Source organism: Dermacentor andersoni, chromosome 1, assembly GCF_023375885.2.
Source record: "Dermacentor andersoni chromosome 1, qqDerAnde1_hic_scaffold, whole genome shotgun sequence".
In the NCBI taxonomy this organism is placed as follows: Eukaryota; Metazoa; Arthropoda; class Arachnida; order Ixodida; family Ixodidae; genus Dermacentor; species Dermacentor andersoni.
In genome coordinates, this window is record NC_092814.1 from 245942647 (window position 1) to 245958108 (window position 15462).

A 15462-nucleotide genomic window follows, 5' to 3' on the forward strand; every position below is an offset into this window, starting at 1 on the left:
CAAAGCTCCAGTAAAGCTCAGGCTACATGCGTGCAATACTTACATAAGGTCCAAAATAAAATATGGTTCTGTAGTTTTGTATCCCCAAACTATGCAGGATATACATATGCTAGAAATGATACAAGGGAATGTGTTCAATTCATTTTTGGTAAATACAAAAGGTGTGACTCTCCTACCAAGCTTATGCAAGGAAATGGCATTTTAACAGTGCAGATGTGTTGAAAATATGCTCGCATGGTGTCTGGTGGCTGGAAGCCTGATTGGGTCTCCGAGCGACACGCTGGCAACTACCACGAACACTTTCGTGAAGTTTGTTTTTGTGCTTACTGGCCGGAATGGCGAAAGCTAGCATGTAAGCAGAAACCTACAAACTGAATTCACGCATCACAGCCTAATCATTCAGCGTTACACAGCCAAAGGTAATACGTGCATGTCGGCACTTTGCGACGGCGCGCGACGGCGCGCGACGAGCAAAAGCAAACCGCCCCAGCAGTGTTGACCATCTCAGTATTTCAAGTAGATTGTATATCAGTGAAGCACAACACAGGACAAAATAAGTAAATGTTTCATACCACTGGCACATCTTTCTTTCACAGAGTGCTCCATCTTAAAGGATACACTTATAGCAGCAAGATCATGCTGAAGGTTCTCAAAATGCTTCCGAAGTCTGCACGTAGCACATCCACATGCTTCCGTGCTTTTCTGAGCTACTGAAGCATCTTTAAGCATATCTTAGAACACCACCGCATCGTCGTAGTCCATAGTAAGGACTGTGATGAAGAGGAAGGGGGGTTAATTTTTAATGTTTAAATTGAGTTTATGAACCAGTGACCGCTACTGTTTTCACATGGCTTGCCCACTGTAAAAGCCCCATATAATATAGTTTGCCATTGCTTTCATAAACATGCCCCAAAAGTCCATTTTACTGCTCTAAAATGTATCCTTGGCTGCTCTAAAAGCTGCTCTGAAATGGCATGGGCCAGTAGCATCACTGAATAACTTCGAGTTTAAGAAAGTTGTTTTTAATATGGATGTTTTTCTTTAAATACAGCATTTTGTAATTCGAAAGCTACAAGTAGGTAACCGAAATAGTCTGTATGGCCCTTGAAAGAAAAGCCTTCATATTGTGTTTTTAATTCTTTGCAAAACCAATTAGTATAATGAGCCTTAACGACGCAGGTGCTGCTGTTTCACTACATACACTCAATTGGTAGTCGTTCGTAAATGTGTACCAGTAATCAAATTGCAAAAACTTATTCAAATAAATATGCAGTGATATCTTGAAAGCAGCAGGGGAATAAAATGGATCAACTGTGGCATTTTTCTTTTTTATTACTTTGACTTACTAAAGGCCTACATATCTGGTCGATAGTGCTCATTCACGCAAAGTTAATGCAGATATTCCAATGCACTGCTGCTGTTTCTAAGATATTTCCGACCGATCAATGCTGCCTGGAGCTTTCAGCTGGGTCAAGGTGCAGCAATGCAGGAAATTAGCTGTGCAGTGGTCTCGTAATTGTTGTCGCTTTGTTAGCAAAATGACCAAGCAAATTTTTCAGAATTATGCTCTTTCATTAGCGCCCAACACTAACAAATTTGCCGTCATGATTTGGACCAGGTGCGTTTTTAGGCTGGAAAATCAACTTACCAGTTATCTCTTTACCTGCGATAGATTTCTCTCCTTACTACCTGAAGATAAACACAGAATTTATTCTGTCATCCATGGCTTTGTGAAATGAATTGACGTATAAGCCCTCCACAGCCTGCTGGTAAATTCACTGCTTAGTTGTTGGCGGCATGGACACTAGACGACATCAAACATTTTGCTAGATGCTTTGCTCTATCTTAGTCAAAATATAGGGTCTCAAATCGCCTACATTATATAATATTGCTACAGGCATGTGATATGTGATTGTTTGAACGAGGCACGTGAGCGCCATCACTCGAGAAAAAAAGTAGGAAGAACGAAGTGGGCTTGCGCTGTGAATCTAATCGGTCAGCGCTGCAACCGCTGTTGTAATATAACCTGTAAGTAGTTGCTCGTCTTACTGACTCGTCCTTCACGTAACATTGTGGTGGAGTGTGCCGTTCCCCGTCTCCGCTATGGAGCTCCGCAGCGGCCGCACTGTCCCGCTTTCCGTCATGGCTCCCGGTGACGACACCTCATCTCCTACTCCTGCGACCCCGACAACAACATACGTTACGGTTACAAATCCCCACGATCCTGGCATATTCTCCGGCCAAGATAATGTCGACGTTGAGGACTGGCTCAACCTGTATGAGCGTGTTAGCCAAAACAACTGCTGGGACCCTACCATTATGCTAGCCAATGTCCTATTCTACTTGGGCGGGATTTCTCGTGTCTGGTTCCGGACACACGAGGACGAGATCTCTAGCTGGGGTGCTTTCAAGGAGAAGCTCGTCGACCTCTTCGGAAATCCCACCGGTCGGCAGCTGGCTGCTAGAAAAGCGCTTGCTACCCGAGTTCAGTCTTTTACTGAATCGTATGTCTCGTACATACAAAACGTGCTCGCTCTTTGTCGGAAAGTCGACGAGAAAATGGCCGAGGTTGACAAAGTCGGCCACATACTTAAAGGGATTGCGAACAACGCCTTCAACTTGTTGGTCTTCAACAATGTGTCCACCATCGACGTCGTTATCAAGGAATGCCGTCACTTTGAGCTCGCCAAAAGCCGCCGCTTCATTCCACAGTTCTCCCAGCTCCCTAACACGGCTGCGACGTCGTCTTGCGTTGACCTTACCGCTTCACCACCTTTAAATGAGCACGTCACACGTATTGTTCGCCGCGAACTCGAGGCTACAAGTCCTGCAACGTTCCATTCACGCACTTGAACCCACCATTGACCAACCAGCCCCAGCGATCTCCCTCATTCAGGCAGTTGTATGGCAAGGATTTGCAAACCTAGGTTTTCCTACTGCCTACTCCCATCTCCTGACCTGACGCCCTACCGGTGCCGACTGCTCCGCCTCACGGCGACCTGTATTCCCCTCCCAGATACCGCAACCCTGCTGAGTGGAGAACTCTGAACAACAAGCCCATTTGCTCCCGTTGCCTCCACATTGGCCATGTCGCTCGCCACTGCCGCACCTCCTGGACGTCACCGTATTCGAGCTCCTTTTCCCCGTCTCCTCGCCCATATGCCGACCCGCGCCATTATTCGCCTCGCCGTATGCCTCCTACCTCTGACGTATCCGTCGATGTCAGTCATCCTGCTCGCTCGCCGTCACCTCAGCGCCGTCGGTCCCCGTCGCCCCAGCCATGCCGCTATTCGTCGCCGACCAATCATGGACAATTCCGTACGGAAAACTAGGCCATGCACCTCTTGGAGGTAGTGCTGCTCACGTTCGTCCTGTCCAAATCCTCCGTTGACGCTCCTCACCAACACAAACCTAATTGAAGTAGACGTAGATGGTGTTACGTTGATGACATTAATTGATACTGGAGCCCAAGTGTCCATAATGAGCGCTAACCTATGTCGTCGCCTCAAAAAAGTTCTTGTGCCTGCCATCACTCGAGCCGTACGCGTCGCCACTGGCGCCACTGTTGCTGTCAGGGGTATGTACACTGCTCGCATAGGAATTGCTGGCCGCCAAATTACAGTCCTGTTCACCGTGCTGACCAGTTGCCCTCACGACCTAATCTTTGGGTTCGGATCAGATTTCTACATTTTTAAGAGCTTTAGTGTTATCTCTATGATAGTTTTCTGCTTTGGACACACAGAAAGCAGGCGCATTTGATTTCGGGGACATGTTAGAATGGGGCAAATACTGTCAAATGAATCAGCAGAAAACTGTTTTGATGTTTTTTCTGCATTTTGTTTAATTCGCCCCTTCTCTTCCCACCTGGATAATTAGATCAATTTCATCAGCTTGTCAGGGTTGAATTAACGGAAGTTGACTGCGTTAGTCTGTTAGAGAATGTAACAGTGCCACAGGGAAGTCGAATAGTCGAGCAAGTTTTTGCTTGCACAATATGAGCGTATGTTTAATACCGCGCATATGCTACACGTGGTGGATCTCATAATTGTGTGTGTCATGTTGTGTGTGCAACATTGTGATTATGTGTTAAACAGCCAGGTCTGCAGCTGTAAGCACCCTGCTTAACATGGCACATGACAGGCTCAGCACTTCATATTATTGCACGAGGCTGTCTCTACCGAAGTCATTATGACATTCCAGAGACATTTGGGCATCTTGCCAACAACACTTTTATCTCTTTCATTGTTCTCTTCACAGAACCTTCAACTTCATGTCTGCAAGCTACTGCACGGTTACTTTTCTTTTGATTGATATTTGCACAGACACCAGCAACCCTGACGTTGCGCCACCAACTGTGTCTGCGTGAGCGTGCCATTTCTCATTGCATCTGAAGTGCATGCATACATGATGCCACTCTCCGAGGCTGCGTCATGCACACTACAAACTCCACACTAACTGCCATGCGTGGAAGTTGGGAAATTGCTTGGTAATTAGCACATCTGGATGCCAGCCGCATTTTGCTGTGTTGACACATGTTCAATGCCCTGCGGCACCAATCAACAATGTTTTGTTTGTCTTCCTCATGTAGAAAATGTGATTTGTGTTTGACTTTACATTGGATTCTGTTCACTTCCATTTGGGTTCTTATTGGAGTCACAATGGCTTTTACAGTTTGTGGATTCCCCCTCTCAAATTTCACAATGAGGCAAAAAATCATTTGATGCTCAATATGCCAGCTGATGTTATGCTTTGAATGTGTAGTGCATAGGTTTTCAAAAGCTTGTGTGACCCATTGCAAAAACAGTGTTACAAGTCACTGTCATGCTATGCTACAAACTGAAATTGCATGTTTTTGCAGATGCCAGAAGAGCAAGCTTTTGGTGTTTTCTGCAAGGTTATGTCCGAGTATGGCCTCCGAGACCTCTTCCGTAATTCCTTTGAGTGCCTCCATCTCAAGCTCTTCCAACTAGAACGACTTATGGAGGTACTTCTCTGAATTGTCTTGCTGCATTGGTGACTATTCTTTTTGCAAATGTACTATGCATACTAGAAAGCTGAGAACCAGACTACACACATTTAAATAAAAGCAGAAGGATAGAGCAAAAATGTATGGATTCTTGGTTGAAAGTATCCTGCTCTTGATTATATTGTAATTAATTTTGTACACTGTGCACATTTGTTTACATCAGTGCAAGTTAGGCAACCTGTCCGTGCCGCAGGCAGTAGAAAATGCATGTTTCCTTTTAGGACTTCACTTTGAAAACAAAACTAATGTGAAATAAGGTAGCGATGGCATGACACTTTGCAAAGAGAGAAATACTGGCTTGCAGAGTTGCTTCAGCATTTTGTAGAAATTATGCTGCCATGCTGAAAAATATTGGTACATGCACAGAATGTGGGGCATGTGTGAATGCTTTGGTATGCTGTGGTTCATTGTGCAGGATTCTCTTTTTTTCATGTAATAAAAAAAGTTTTCTAGATCAATTTTTTTAATAAGTGCAGGGAATGGGTGCACCAACCAAATTGTGTATCAAGGACTTTACAATTTTTAAATAATCATGTTCTCTTGCATATACTGCTGCTATGAGGCAGGAACTTGGTTAAAAACAGTTCGAACCACAGGCATTCTTGTTGGTACTGATATAGCATGAAAGATGCTTTGGCATTGCTCTGCAAGCTACTGGATTCTGAATGACTGGTAGAGATTTGTGGATTCTCCTTTGAAACTTCACAATGGGCAGAGAAGCATTTCATGCTTAATAAGGCAGCTGATGTTATGCTTTCAATGTATTTAATTTGGGAAATTGCTTGGTGATTAGCACATCTGGCTCCGAACCACATTTTGGCACATGTTCAGTGCCCTGCACCATAAAGACAGAGCACAATAACCCATTTTAATGGCTCAGTGGCTGTGGCATCATACTTTTGAGCATAAGGTTGCTTTTTTGATCCCTGCTGTGGTGGCCACATTCTAATGGGATCGAAACACAAAAAAATCACCAACGATTACGATACTCCCTAATATGAAATTTGAGCGCAGCTCTGTATGCGTTTTCATTTCGCGATATGTATATTGAGGCAAAGAATTTGAGAGAGACATGTAGTAGAGTCGGCGGTCGTTGAAAATCTGGTCTGGGGATCAAGCACGCCAGCTTTTATACATGACTTGTGCAAGGTTCCAGCGTAATTGCTGGTGCCGCGTGTCTTCCAGAAGTACTACACAGTTTGCGTCGCGCGTACAATCAGATTATGAAACAATCGCAGACCATGACAATCGAAACAAGTGCAAACGAGACCAAACCAAGCAAACCAAACAAGCACGAGCGAGAGCTGACATGAGCGGACGACAGTACGAAATGAACGGTCCAGCTGAGACCAGTTGAGTACAAATCGAGTAGTTAGCCGGCTCTGCATGACACCAGTTTCCTGTGCACAAATCACTGAAGGGGCCGCCTTCATTGGTCTCCGCCGTTCGGGGCTTTAATATGCCACTCTGCATTTGCTGTTTCATCTTTTGCTGTGTTCGTTCTCTCGGTTACGCTGCCGCCGCCACTTGCCGCAGGAACGGGTGCCTAAGAGCTGCGCTCTAAAAAAATGCATTAAGATATCATAGCTTTGCAGTAAACATACAAGTCCACTATTTGCAAACAGTGACAGCTTTCTGTCCTTCAGTTCCCAGAAGGCGCGACAGTTCCAATTTGTAGCAAGCAGCTTGTCGTGCTGCTTCTACCAGTAACGCATGCGGGCTTTGTCAACACTGAAATGCCTTGTGGTAACACAATTCCCATGCTTCACCGCATATTCCACGGCCTTTGACTTAAAACCAGCCGTATAACTGGAATTATGGCCCATCGCTCCCAGCAAAATTAAAGATGTGCAGAAAAGCAAGTAACAAACAATGCTGTCACAAAATGGTCACCTTCAAAGTAGAAAAATAAATATGCAGATCCCGCACACTGTAAGAGTTGTGAATAAAGGGAAAATCAGACATCCACCCGTTCGTAGCAATTGCTACAAAGGAAACCCATACGGGTTCCTCGAAAGAAAAGCCTCAGAGTTGAAGAAAAATTCGTCCTGGTCCGGGACTCGAACCCGGGACCACCGCCTTTCCGGGGCAGCCGCTTTCCGGGGCAGGTCCCGGGTTCGAGTCCCGGACCAGGACGAAAACCAGGCTTTTCTTTCGAGGAACCCGTATGTGGTTTCCTTTGTAGCAATTGCTACGAATGGGTGGATGTCTGATTTTCCCTTTATTCATTACTTCTCTCCACCTTGCGGGTTTCTGCAGAACTACTACATCAAACTGTAAGAGTTGGTGTAAGCAAAGCTTTGATGAGCCGGCAAGACAAAGTAGCGCATCACAATAAAAAGCACACAGTGACGCTATTTATACCAGGGTGACAAATCTTGAAGCGGCTCATCCTGGCCTGTGCGGTGGTCAGTCTTTTTTGTCTCTCACAAGCAACATTTTCACATGGCAGAATCCATGCACATAATGAATTCACTCTCAGGCTATGCTTTTCTTTCCTTTTACTGGTCACAAAGGCTTTAAACTGCAGAACAATGTTACTATGTTATGTTGTAAGAAAAATTTACATGGTGTTCGATGGCACTATGGTTTGGAAATTAAGAAACTTTATTATATTACAAATTTCACTAAATTGAGAATCGTTATATCAAGGTTTGACTGTAAACATGCAAATAAGGTATGCATGTGTAAAACTGTGAAATAAAAATGACTTACGTGTCCATGAGCTACCTTTTTCATTACAGTAGCAAACAGCCTGTCAATCAAAATGCAGTCATTTCAAATCAGTATTTTGTTTTTGTTTTGGCTCTTTTGCAGGACCAGCTTCCACAGCTGTATGCTCACTTTGTGGACCTTGGAGTGGAAGCACACATGTTTGGTTCCCAGTGGTTCCTAACACTGTTTACAGCCAAGTTTCCATTGCACGTAGTCTTCTTCATCTTGGACTTATTTCTACTCGATGTAAGCTTTCTTTTTTCCTTTCCGTATCTATTGTATGTTTTTCATGATGTGCTAGAGTTTTTAATGACCAAGAATTTCATACTATTTGGAGTAAAACTAATTGTACCTTAATGTTACGTGGTCAGAATTTTTCTGCCATGTAGGTAACAACAGACTATTGCAGATGACATCACCACTTTGCCAGGTGGCACATTCATGAAATAGCCCAGTATTTAATTTTCAGGGTGTTAGCTGAGTTGCAACAACTGACATCAATGGCTAACAAGCAGCCTTGACAATAACCAACTTTTTTGTGTGGGATTGGGTGAAGGAATAGTTCAAGCAATGATCCGAGTCTGAGATAATTAGTGGCCACTTCTATGGTAAGTTCCATATTAGTGTTTTTTGCTATAATATGAAGCCAACACACAATGAAACCAGAGAAAGCATAGGTTTAATTACTTGCTTTAATTGAAATGTAGAAATGGTAAAGGGAACTGAAATTGGTCAAAGAAACACAACTTGCCCACAAGTTGTTCTTAATCCACTTTCATTTCCCTTTACTTTATCATTTTTACATTTCAGTTGTCTCTCGACTTCATATGATTGTGACTAACCAAAATCAGGCCCCTCGTTTCCCCTTCTTGTTCATGTGTTCATGTCTGTGTTTTGTATTTGCCCAGTATCCGTCTGCTTGTAAGCTACCCCTGGCGAGTGACTTCGATTTCAGTCTACAGTTGCCAGACATGAAAAATCTGACACTGTTATTCTGTTATTAGAAGCATGTCTGCAAAGGCTGTGGCAGATGTCTGTCATTTTATACCATGAATAGTAACTTTAGTATTGTTTAAAGATCATAGGTTGTGATCGGTTGCATTTCTTTTCTTTTTTTTTTTTTCGTGCCCAGTATACTAAAAAAAAGCATAATGGGAACTTGGATGTCCTTATTACTCTAATGTCAGCTTCTGATAGGCTTGGGAAGTATGTAACGCCTGGTCAAGCGTCTTTAGTTTGTATTGTGACTACGGGGTCAGTATTTCACTAGAACAGAATATAAATCAAGGAAGCAATGAATCAGCAAGACCAGGCTGGAAAGAGAACAGTAGCCGTTTTTCTAAGCTTCAACAGAAAAATAGGCTTTAGTGGTACATCTAGCACAATTAGAGGCTTCTGTTCAGTAAAACTAAATTGATGCTTTAAACAGTGAGGAAACATGGATGTGCCCCATTTATAAATTATATGGCATGACATCCTTGTCAGTGAAAAAATTAGTTATGTAGAAAGTGGAAATTTGGTATTCAACATAAAATATAACACGTTTTGTGGCTTTTTAAAAAATTACTTTAGCGTTTTCTATTCACTTGCAGCAGATTTTGGTGCTCTCACTGTATCGAAGTGTTCTGGATAAGCCATTATCTCAGTTTAATTTTCCATTGTGAGCTCAATTTGGCTTGTGAAAATGTCATGTCTATGTTATGCTTCAGTTCTCTTAGTAAACTTGTTTTATCCCAGGGCACAGACACATTGTTCCAAGTTGCAGTTGCGCTCCTGACGGTGAGTGCCACCTTATGTTTGGTTGTTTAGTCTACTCACAACACATTCAGCTGTCATCATTCATAAATGGAGGATAAACCAGCTCTCCTGTTATTAAAAGTTTTACAGCTATAGTTGTTATGGAGATCACTCCCCTAGTCGTTTTGATGGCCACCGGTGTCTGTTGCTGGAATTCCAAAGTACTTTGCCAGAATTTTATAAAGAAAAGTGGCAATGCCTAACAAGAATTTGAGCTCTGGACCCACAGATTGCTAGTCAAAGATTTAACTTCTTACCCACTCTGCCGATAATAATACTGCACCTGGAGAGTACTATACCTGGCCCATTGAGTACTCGTTAAAATGATTGGCTCACACCACACTCTGTAGCTTATCAATACATGAGCACTGAGGTGAAAGAATATAGTAAAGCCAGTGGGCAAGAAGTGAAAGGCAGGAGAGGAAAAAGTCTTGTCTCCACTTCTCCGCAAACTACACACTTGCTGACTTGGACTAGAGGCATCACTGACCCACGCTTTCTTCTTATTGAGAGGAGATGGCTCGCGTGCATATGCGAATGTTCATTTCAACCGAAACCGCACAAAACAGTACAAGACTTTCTATGCATTATATAGTAGCACCAGCCATTGTGTCACTGCTTTGCATCATGTGCGAAACTGCAACTTTTTTACTTAGCTGCTGTTTCCACTTGATGCACCATGATGTAAAATATTTCTTGCAAATTCCTTGCAATGTGGCTATCAATTGTAAGGTCAGGCTGACATCTCTGGCCTAAAGGGGGGATATGGCTTTCAGAGCCATCTTCCTTGTTTCTTGATGACTATTGATGAAAGTTGGCACAAACATCAAGAATGCCTCCCTGATACTTGTATTATTCCAAATGATGTCTTGAGAACAAGTTATTTTACTAACTTTTTCTCCTTTAAAATTCATGGCGGACCTGGAGAGGTTACGAAATGCAGTGGAAGGTTTGTTGAATGTTGATTGCATAGCAAAATTTATGTTAAAGGCTGTTTCATTATTAGATCAATTTTTTTGTAACACAATATTGTTCAGTTTTCATTTTTTGTGTTATTGCATCAGGAACACTTTGAGCGTGAATGAAAAGCAATATATTAAATTTAGAGATAGTCAAACTGAAAAAGCAAGTGTGTCACGACCTGCACTGTATGTAGCTCAAGAAACGTGACAAAGAAACCTCAAGTCAAAATACAATTAAACCTCGATATAACGAACTTCAGTATAATGAAATTCTCGATATAACAAAGTATTTAACTTTTCATAACCTCTTGTCCATAGAACACCATGTAATTAGAACCTCAAAATAACTAAGTGTGTTTTTATGCAATTTCAATATAACTAAATTTTGCTTCTGCAGCAAAGGAATGCTGAGACAGTAAATGGAAACTTCTGCAGATGCAGATGGTCAAATGATTGAATTACAAGCGACTGCTTGCAAACGCACATCTCAAATCACGCGCGGCGCGACAAGAGTGACCGCCGAAGTGAAGCCACATCATATGTTCCATGTAAAGTCGAAGTGCGATAAGATTCTTTTGTGCCCCGCACACTTTATGCTTTAGGTGCTAGTGAAAATGTGCAAGGGTGAGAAAGAAAGATGGTAGTTTCACACATGAATGCTGCCTCTCCACGCGAGCAAAGGGAAAGAAGAGGAGGGGAGCGATCTCGTGGTTACACGATCAAGCATGCGCGAGGTGCAGGGCAGGAGGTGGGGGGTGTAAGTTGATGCGCATCGCAATTTCTGGCACACGTCTGGGCCATGGCTGTGCATGGTGTAAGATTTGGAGGTCGTTCACACCGCTGTCAACCAGATGTAAGATTTGGAGTCGGCCTTGTAGGACGATCGGAGGAACTTGGGGCGACAGGACTAGGCGAGCAGGATTTATTTACAGTATTTACATTTTAGACAAGAGATACATCGACAGTCTAGCGTGGCTCCCAAATGGAGCACGCAAGACGAGCATACAGCAAACGAGCACACAGCTCACGAGTACATTGACGAGTACCCTCTAGCTGCCGACAACAGCTGGTTATATCCACTTCGTGTTCCCTAGATCCCTAGGCGAGGCAAAACGTTCGACATCATCGTAGACCAGCCGCCTCTCCGCGGGACGTTTTACCTCTCAAGTTTCTGTGACCATTGCAGCGAGAGGCAGACGAAGCATTCGCTCCCCGCTGCCGGCACTTTTCATGGTAGCATCGCCCCAGTGCAGGTGGCGCTATTAGCTGCGGGGGCGGAGTGCACGCGAAAGCATGGCTGACGTCGCCTAATTTGTACTGCCTATGTGATGATATCGTCAACGTGGCATGAAATCGTCGTCCCAGTGCAGTTGACACCATCAGCCGTGGGGGCAGAGTGCACATGAAAGCATGGCTGGCTTCGCTTAATTCGTACCGCCCATGTTGACGTGGCATGAAAGCCTATCATTCCTCGCTGACTCTCAAATTCATCAAAGTGAATTGTTCTCTCATTCAAATTTGCTTTTTTCGTTTGATCAATAATGCGGAAAATCCTGCGGCCCCTTTCTGTGTAAGAAAAATCGATCGGCATCTGAACTTATTTGCATAAAAGGTAGAATTTTAATACAATGAAATTTCGATATAACGAAGCAAATTGCCGATTTTACCTGCTTTGTTATATCAAGGTTTAACTGTATACGTGTACTGGATAGTAAAGGAGAACTCTGCTCCAGAAGTAGAGCAGACAGCCAAACAAAACAGTTTGTAGGAAGGGGCTCTCAAAATTTCACCTTCTCTTCACTTCTCTAAAAAAGGCACCTAGTATTGTAGTCTTTGGTGTGTTCTGTGATACGGGGCTTCTTGGACATGTGGCCTCTGGTCTGGTACGCCTTTGTTCCCCCTTTATTTTTTATTTTTTGTATGGAATCCTTTAGTGATGCTTTACGAAGAGAATGTTGCCTGTGTTTCAAACTAAGTAAGGCGCAGAATTCCATGTGGGCATGAATAGTTTTATTGTCGTAGTCGTGAACAGCCTCATTGACAGCAGTCTCCAGTGAGTCGTCTTTCCTTGATGACTGCTGTAGAGCTTAGCATCAGAGAGCCACTGATAGATAGGCAGCAATGTAGCTGCTAGATGCTTTGCCAGTTTGTACTTGTGTGATGCCTCGCCTTCAGCTTCAATCTGCGCCAGCTCGTGGGGCCTACCGAACAGTGTTCATGATGAGGTTCTGTTTACAAAGGGGTAGTATGATACATACTATATATTAGTTGGCGCTTGATGTGCTTCATCACACACGTTCGAGAATTCTGTGGTCGATGGGATTGGTCGTACAATCCTAGGTGCTGATGCGCAAAATGGCTAGCCACGGGTCCATGGGGTCGGCACGCAACGTGCGTGGTAGCAGGGTCTGAGCCTTTGATGTGTGAAGTGCTTGGCCTCAGATACGAGGAGTTGGCACACGATATGCTTCGTCACGAGGTTCAAGGAGTCTGAGCACGAGGTGCTTCGGCGAAGGGTTCGAGGAGACAGTGTGCAATAATGTGCTTTGTCGCGGGATCCAAGCAATCCGTGCTCAATATGCTTGGTCCTGTAGTCTGAGGCACTGATGTGCGAAATGTCTAACCACGGGTCTGAGGACTCTGCACACAATGTGCATGGTCACAGTGTCTGAGGCTTCGATGTGCGAAGTGCTTGTTTGCGGGTCCAAAGAGTTGGCATACTATATGCTTTGTTTCAGGGTCCAAGAAGTATGCACTTGTGCTTAGTCTCGCTGCCTGAGGTGCCAATGTGTGAAATGTCTAGCCGCGGGTCCAAGGAGTGAGCGATGCTTGTGGGTCCAAGATGTCTCGCACTGGAAGTATCGGCTGGGCTTCTGTGATGTCTGCGACATGCTAAACATTGCAGATTACGGCATGCGAGGCAGCAAGCGCTGTTGTAATCTGGTGATTCACCTTTCTTTAAAACATAGAAGACTTCCACTTACGGCTGCCAAACTGATGAACAGTAGCTAGCTAATCTGTGATCGCTGAATGAGTGCGAACATGGATCTATGTTGCACCTGTTTCGATAGTCGTAGAGAGTTTGTGAGGCACAAGGAGCAGACGAGACCTCTACGGAACAAACGCCAGACCAATAGCGATGGGTGCCGGAGCCATGTGGTGAGTGCGGCCTATCGGAGACCTTGGAATGATCTTCAGACATTCGTTTTGAGTGCACTTGTTCCTTTGGGGAGGAAATAGCTGAAGTGGCAACTTTTTAAATGGAGAAATGCACTTTCTGACACGACCAAAATGGCGGCACTCTGTTTCACCGTTGCGGAGATATCGTAACTTGAAAAAAACTTTATTTTTTTTTTCATGATTTCTGAGAAATTTTTCGCCACCTTGGCTGATACAACAAATATTTTAGAACACTTCTACGGAAAGAGAAAGAGTAATGGAAACTGAAAATGTGACCTTTAAAAAAGACAAAAGGCATGCACTGTTAGTGTTTTGTTTCATGACATTAGTTTGTGGGCTGCCATTCTCCAAATTATGAGGAATCGTTTTGTCAAGAATGTAAGGTCTGGCATGAGCAACTTTAGTGATAGAACGGCATGGTAATATAACCTGCATATACCGCATGTCATGTAGCATGGCGCAACATGTAGCATACATATACCTAAACATATACAGAACTTCACGGCGATGGCAAAAATTCTCTTGGAGCAATAAAGTCAATTTCTTAGCCATTTATTATGATGCAAAAGCCGCGCACCCCCCTTAAACTTCAAGTAACTTCGGTAAGAGAAGTTTACAGAATGTGGGAGCCATGAAGCAACTGAATTTGCTCACAGCCTAATGGTGCAGCTTGGAAATAAGGGAGTTTGTGACCTCTTCAGTGTACAACCTGTGCACATTTGTCTAGAGCATGAGAACAGTAAGATCAGGAGTATGTTTTCACCCTCTAACAAAGGGCACTGGTTCAAGACTGCTTCCTCTGAGCTTGCGCAGTCAAATGGGTGGTCTGCCTCCACTTTGCCTCCACTCGTGGCTTGCAAGGCACCCCATTAGCAGCTCCACCCTTATCCAGGCGTGCCTCAGCAGTTGCCAGGCTGCAAAGGGAAGGCGTGTCTTATCTCTACTCTTGGCCTATCACTGAATAGAGGCGCTTTCTTTGCTGCATGGCGATAATGGCAGTGGCAGTGGTCTGCCTATCAGACATTTGCTTTGAAAAAAAATATGGCTGAACCCAGCGGCCTCAAGCAGATAACATAAACTCACTCTTGGGTGCAATGTTCTCTCAATCTAGACAAGCTTTCTCGGTGCTGTATGTGTCTGTGCAGTTTCTAGTCCCCATGCCTTGGCTTCGAGGAATTTTTTTATGGCTTCTGAACTCCCAGGGGCCTCTGAAGAGGCCCTCTTGGTGTGTCTGAGTGCTGCTTGCTGCTTTTCTTCATGTCCTTACAAATCTGTTGCATGGCCTTTGGATGCAGCTGTCATGCCGGGATCTACTGGCACTGGACTTTGAAGGTGTGCTGAAGCACTTTCGGGTGGCTGTCCCCAAAAAGTATCGTTCTGAAGAGGCTGCGAGGTTGCTTCTCAAGACAGCCGTTGGCATCAAGGTGAGCAGCTAAAAGTTTGCTTGTTGAAAATTTGTGGAGAAGCACCATAAGCTGCTAGTGCTTAATGTTCAAGGCCACTCAGCACATGGCTGCAATTGGTGCAGGCCATAGTAAATTTTCTGTTACATTCAAGGCTCTCAATACTCTAAAATATATATATATATATATATATATATATATATATATATATGTGTGTGTAGTGTCCAGCATATGTACCTCTGGAGCTAGGGCAATAATAGAAAAGACACTGACTAACAATAACAAAGACTCATGAACTGGCCTTTAAACTCATGCCCAGAGGTTACACCATGAATAAAGTGTGCGTGTATTCAAAGCTCAAAAGCAGATTTTTTTAGAA

The 15462-nt window shown here is 43.9% G+C and overlaps 1 protein-coding gene across 9 annotated transcripts in view; it reads left to right on the forward strand.

The window, feature by feature from the left end:
- The window catches only part of GAPcenA (GTPase activating protein and centrosome-associated), a 148026-nt gene that overhangs the window by 94453 nt on the left and 38111 nt on the right, over window positions 1-15462 (forward strand). For all 9 annotated transcript variants that reach the window (XM_055063597.2, XM_072284054.1, XM_055063599.2 and 6 more), the window contains 4 exons: window positions 4859-4984; window positions 7844-7987; window positions 9479-9520; window positions 14976-15104. In XM_055063597.2, coding sequence (XP_054919572.1) covers window positions 4859-4984; window positions 7844-7987; window positions 9479-9520; window positions 14976-15104 — 441 coding nt within the window. The remainder of the gene's footprint in view (window positions 1-4858; window positions 4985-7843; window positions 7988-9478; window positions 9521-14975; window positions 15105-15462) is intronic.